Here is a 6,214-nt window from a genome sequence, read left to right as displayed (position 1 = left end):
CTCCCTTTCTCTCAGTACAAGATTTTGTGGGCATTCCATGAAATTGCTGAGCAGTCGGGTTAGAACAGGTGAAAGGAAGTCCTTCTTCACCCAAAGAGTGATTAACACTTGGAATTCACTGCCACAGGAGGTGGTGGCGGCTTCAAGAGGGAACTGGATAAACATATGGAGCAGAGGTCCATCAGTGGCTATTAGCCACAAGGTATAGAAAGGATTCTCAGGCTGGGGCAAGGCATGCTCTGTATTCTTGGTGCTGGGGGGGGCAGCAGTGGGAGGGCTTCTAGTGTCCTCGCCCCACTGCTATACCTCCTGATGGCACCTGGTATTTTTGGCCACTGTGTGACAGAGTGTTGGACTGGATGGGCCACTGGCCTGATCCAACATTGGCTTCTCTCATGTTCTTATGTCAGCCATGGTCATTACTTGGATGGGAGCCCGCCAAGGAAGACTGGGGTTGCTATGTAGAGGAAGGCAACGGCAAACCAACCCTGCTCATGCCATGTCTTGAAAACCCCGTGGTCCTAGGGTCTCCCCGAGTCGATGGCACACCATTATTATTGTAAAAATCCAATAAAACTAAAAGAGTTGTAACCATGCGGCACAGAATCTGCATTTATGTGAAACTTCTGTTCTTTGGCTTCAGGCTCGCGCTATTCGCTCATCGAGAGGATGGACCGGGAATCCCTGCTGATATTAAGCTCTTTGACATTTTCTCCCAACAGGTGGCTACCGTCATACAGGTATGTTCAGGGTTGGTTCACTTCGACAAGGGAGGCTCAGATCACAGATTTATCCCAGGTCCCCAATTACAGCAGATTATTTGTGGGCGACTTTCTGCTGGAGTCTGATTGCCGGACTCAGTGTGAAGGTAAACGCGCCATCGCAGAGTTTTGAGGGATATGGAGAAGGGGTAGTTTGGTGTAGTGGGTTAGGGGTGTGGACCACTGTTCCCTCTAAGCTGAGTTAGTGTGAGCTAGCTCACAGTTTTTTAGCCTCCGGCTCACCCATTTTCGTCTGAGCTCAGGAAGGGATGGCTCCAGAGCAAACTAATTTATGCAGCAGCCAAATCACTCGCTCACAGCTTTAATGCCAGTAGCTCACCAAGGAGCATTTTTGCTCACAAGACTCCACAGCTTAGAGGGAACATTGGTGCGGACTCTAATCTGGGAGAACCGGGTTTGATTCCTCACTCCTCCACATGCAGCTGCTGGTGTGACCTTGAGTCAGTTACAAGTTCTTTCAGAGCTGTTCACTCACGAGGTTCAAGATTTTGGTACTGAGCTTTAAGGCCGTGAGCAGCGAGGGACCCATGTATCTTTGGGACCGCCGCCTCTGGTATGTCCTCCGAGGAGTGTTATACTCTACCGAGAATAATCTGCTGGCGATCCCTGGCTCCAAAGATATCAGTTTGTCCTCTGGCGGAACCAGGGCTTTTTTGATCCCGGCTCTGACCTGGTTGGACCTCTCTACCAAATATCATCAGGGCCCTGCAAGATCGAGGGCAGTTCCACCGGGCCTGCAAGGCAGAGAGATTCTGCCACGCTTTTGGTTGAGGGCAGCAGTGGGCTCCCTCGTGGCTGGCACCCCTCTCCTTTATTCCATCTTTCCTTTCGGCCTCCTCCCTACTCTGCCTGCAAGGGGGCAACACGGTCCAGAACTGGCTTAAGATTCGATTCATGGACGCCATCTGGGAACTGTCTTTAAGACTGTATCGAATTATTAATTGTTGTGACTTGGTGATGTTTATGTTGTATTTCATTTACTGTTGTACATGGCCCAGAGCCCTGTGAGCTCAGGGATTGGGCGAGTCATACATTTAATTTACAAATAAGATCAACAGGGGTCTGGCCGTTGAGCCCTTTCTTGCTTTTGGAATTTGGGGTACCTTCTGACCCCTGTAAATCTCTCTGTCTGCTTCTGCACCGGTTCCAATTTCAGTCCCGGCAAGACATGCCTTCGGAAGATGTGGTGTCCTTGCAAGTGTCTCTCATTAACCTGGCCATGAAGTGCTACCCGGATCGCGTGGACTACGTTGACAAAGTCCTGGAGACGACGGTGGAGATTTTCAATAAGCTTAATCTGGAGCAGTAAGTGTTCGTTTGTCCCTGTGTGTTTTATTCTCCTCTGCAGTTTTATTCTCGCACCAACCTGGTGAAGGGAGAGCGGGCTGAGAGAAAATGGACTGGCCCGTTTAGTTGCTTCATTTATACCCCACCCAACGGGGGCCCAAAACGGCCTACGTCATCCCCCCCTCTCCTCTGTTTTGTCACCACAACGACCCTGTGACGTAGTTAGGAGGAGAGTGTGTGACTGGCCCAAGGTCACCCAGCAGGCTTCCGTGGCAGAGTGCAGATTCAAAATTCGGGTTTCCCAGGTCCTAGTCTGCCAATCGAACCACTTCACCCCGCTGCCCCTTCATGGTGTGTGGAAGTTTGAACTCTGATCTCCCCGTGCCTAGTCCAGCCCTACGCCCCATGGACTCCATGTCTTTGTAGCCTAGAAAGAGCTAACAGGATACACTCCCCAGAGACAAAAAAATTCAAGTCAAGCAATAGAAGAGAATTTCAATATAATAGAAAAGTAATATAAATCAACATGTAAAGAGCTAATATGTGCAACACTGCAAAATCAGCATCAGAAAACAACATCAAAAGTAAAGCGATGCCAGTCACAAATAAATCTTAGTAAAGGTTTCCCTCGCTCGAAAGCTAGTCAAATCTGACTCTAGGGGGCAGTGCTCATCTCCATTTCAAAGCCGAAGAGCCAGCGCTGTCTGAAGACGTTTCTGTTGGTCATGTGGCCAGCATGACTAAACGCTGAGGCACACGGAATGCTGTTGCCTTCCCACCAAAGTTGTACCTATTTATCTACTGGAAATGTCTTGCTTTTGGACTGCTAGGTTGGCAGGAGCTGGGGCCAGAGACGGGAGCTCACTCCGTCACGTGGCACTTGGGTCTCGAACTGCCGAGCTACCGACCTTCTGGTCTGCAACTAAGCCTATATAAATACTCTTAGCAAACATAGGATACTTATCAAATGTACTTCCGATGTTGTTTTCTAATGCTGATTTTGTAGCATTGGGCGTGTTAACCTCCTTACGTGTTGTGATTCATGATATATTACTTTTCTGTTAGATTGAAATTTCTCTTACGTTGCTTGACTTGGATTTTTTTTTTTGTCTCTGGGGAGTGCATCCTGTTAGCTACTGTTATTTCCTCCCTGTCCCTGTTTTCTACATTTGTAGCCCGGAAGGCAATATCTTGTAATTGGGGGTGGGTGGGTATCAGTGGGAGGCTTTGAAAATGGCTCTCTGATCTTATCAAATAATGAATTGCTTTCATTTGACCTTGGCGAGCAGGAGCCGGAGTAACCCGTTGCAGGAACTCTGGAAAATTCCTCTGTTTTTGGTATCTGTTCTCAACGTTCCCTGTCCCTGTTTTCTACATTTGTAGCCTGGAAGGCAATATTCTTGTAATTGGGGGTGGGTGGGTACCAGTGGGAGGTGGGAAGGAAGCCGCCGCTTTCATGTGAACCAAGGGCCAGCCGTGCTGACTAAAGCAATGTGTGTGTGTGTTTCCTGTTAATTTTCCCCCTAATGGGATGCTTTGAAAATGGCTCTCTGATCTTATCAAATAATGAATTGCTTTCGGCACCATTTGACCTTGGCGAGCAGAAGCCAGAGTATCTTCGTTGCAGAAACCCTGGAAAATCCCTCCGGTTTTGGTATCTGCTCTCGACGGTCATCCTGTGCCTCCTTAGAGGCTTACTTCTTACAGGAATGGAGCAGCGTCAGTCCATTATCCCCTTTTCTGTCTCTCCTGCTTGTGCCTTTAGCATCGCGACCAGCAGCGCTGTTTCGAAGGAGCTGACCCGGCTCTTGAAGATCCCCGTCGATACCTACAACAACGTCCTCACCGTCTTGAAGCTCAAACATTTCCACCCCCTTTTCGAGTACTTTGACTACGAGTCCAGGAAGAGCATGAGCTGTTACGTGCTTAGCAACGTGCTTGATTACAACACAGAAATAGTCTCCCAAGACCAGGTGAGGACACAGCACGAGCCAGCGGCCCGATGCTTCGCAGGACTGTCACATTAGCGGGAGTGATTCCATAGGAAAGGGGCACCTCACCCAGCCTATGGAATCATAGCCAGCTAAGATTCTTCTCACCGGAGGAATATTTTAACACAGGTTGGTTTCTGGCGCATGAAACCAAGAAAATCCACCTTTGCTGTGGAGCGTGTGTCGTGTTCCCAACGCTGTCTCAGCAAATGAGGAGTAACCTGGGGTGGATGTTCTAAGCTGCCCCCTTTAGTCTCTCTGGTCTTTACCATAGAGAAAGTATGGGAAATTCCTAGTATGTCACGACGTGGAGGCCACTTTTCTCATCTTTAGTTCCATGGGGTGTGAAATTGGGGCTGGGAGTGAGTAATTCCCTGCCTGGGTTGGGTAAATGGAAGGTCTAACTACATAGAGTGGAGTATATTTGTGGTGGATTTGAATTTTTTTTCCTCCAGTGACCAGTTCGCGATCTCACGGAATGGTGAAAACCATGCAACTCTAGTTTGTCTGATAGCAGCGGCTACTAGTTATGGAGTTCTGTATTTGTTAGACATTCTCCCCTTCAGAGATGCTATTTCTTACTGATACCTTAGCATTTGGGTGATTTGTGACTCAACCAGCTTTTGGGATGTGTTGTCTGAAATGGGAGGACAACTGAAAGATTGCATTTTCCTTTCGGTATCTGTTTGGGTAGGTGGGTTTGGGGGGCAAATTCAGCACTTATGGGTAGTGGTGATCAATGTTCCCTCTAATCTGTGCAATCTTGTGAGCAAAAATTCTACTTTGTGAGCTGCTGGCATTAAAGTGGTGAGCAGGTGATTTGGCTACTGCATCAATTAGTTTGCTCTGGAGCCATCCCTTCCTGAGCTAAGATAAAAATGGGTGAGCTGGAAGCTAAAAAACTGTGAGCTGGCTCACACTAACTCAGCTTAGAGGGAACACTGGTGCTGATGGCATACCTAGATTTATCCTTAGCCCTGGCCAATGGGGGCCGTGTCAGATGTGACAGGGCAAATCTACAGGGGATGGTAACCAATCCTTCCCCATTTTGGCACCGTAACTCCCTGCAGTCTAACTGCTCTCTTTAATTCCTGGCTCAGATGCTTTTATCGTTAAAGAGGGACTTCCAGAACCTTCCTGAACAGGTTCCGTTTCCTGCTCTCCGGAGTAGCCTCACATCTTTTGTAAGCTCAGGCATTGGACATAAAACGCACCTTTCTGAGGATCTGAGTTCAAAAACAAAGAGACAGGCAGGTTTCTAGTCCTCATGACCTGCCTGCTGTAGGTGGATTCAATCATGAACCTGGTCTCCACGCTGATCCAGGACCAGCCCGATCAGCCTGCTGAAGACCCGGACCCCGAGGATTTTGCCGATGAGCAGGGCCTGGTGGGCAGGTTCATTCACCTCCTTCGTTCCGATGATCCCGATCAGCAGTATCTGGTACGGACACTCGCTGGCACCTCGGATAATCCCAGGGCCTAATTTTCTGCCAGTATGGTCGGGGCTATTGTATTCTGCGTGTCCACAGATGAACCAAGCAGGGACGGAACTGGACATTTTGGACAGGGTTCACCGTCCTGTCCAGTACTACCGCTTTACACAGAGTGATTAAAATGTGCAATTCGCTGTCGTGTTGGCCACAGGAATAAACAGCTTTAAAAGCGGATTGAGTAGATTCATGGAGGAGAGGTCTATCAGTGACGAGTAGCCATGGTAACTGAGGGGAACCCCCACATTCAGAGGCACTAATCCTCTGAATCCCAGAGCCAGGAAGCTACATCAGGGGAAGGCCTCAGCCTCTGTGTCCTATCGTTCACCCTCCATAGAAACAGATTGGCCACTGTGTGAGACAGGATGCTGGACTAGGTGGACCACTGGTCCGATCCAGCAGGGCCGTTCTTATGTTCTTACCTAGAGCATGGCCAGGCAGCCTTTGTCTTTTTTCCTTTATTTTGTCTCTCATCTGGAATCCTCTTGCCACTTTCTGCACTGCTGCATTACATAAGAACATAAGAGAAGCCAATGTTGGATCAGGCCAAAGGCCCATCCAGTCCAACACTCTGTGTCATACAGTGGCCAAAAATACCAGGTGCCCATCAGGAGGTCCACCAGTGGGGCCAGGACATTAGAAGCCCTCCCACTGTTGACCCCCC

The 6,214-nt window shown here is 48.9% G+C and overlaps 1 protein-coding gene across 1 annotated transcript in view; it reads left to right on the top strand.

Moving 5' to 3' along the window:
• LOC107115502 (vacuolar protein sorting-associated protein 35) overlaps positions 1-6,214 on the top strand; it is a gene marked incomplete at its 5' end in the record, with an annotated part of 26,528 nt that overhangs the window by 5,070 nt on the left and 15,244 nt on the right. The window contains 4 exons of the mRNA XM_015417222.1: positions 644-740; positions 1,939-2,087; positions 3,835-4,042; positions 5,346-5,501. Coding sequence (XP_015272708.1) covers positions 644-740; positions 1,939-2,087; positions 3,835-4,042; positions 5,346-5,501 — 610 coding nt within the window. The remainder of the gene's footprint in view (positions 1-643; positions 741-1,938; positions 2,088-3,834; positions 4,043-5,345; positions 5,502-6,214) is intronic.

The sequence above is a fragment of the Gekko japonicus genome, unplaced genomic scaffold, assembly GCF_001447785.1.
Source record: "Gekko japonicus isolate JY-2015 unplaced genomic scaffold, Gekko_japonicus_V1.1 scaffold1505, whole genome shotgun sequence".
In the NCBI taxonomy this organism is placed as follows: Eukaryota; Metazoa; Chordata; class Lepidosauria; order Squamata; family Gekkonidae; genus Gekko; species Gekko japonicus.
Note: the sequence above shows the minus strand (reverse complement) of the source record. Positions and strands in the feature narration are given on the sequence as shown.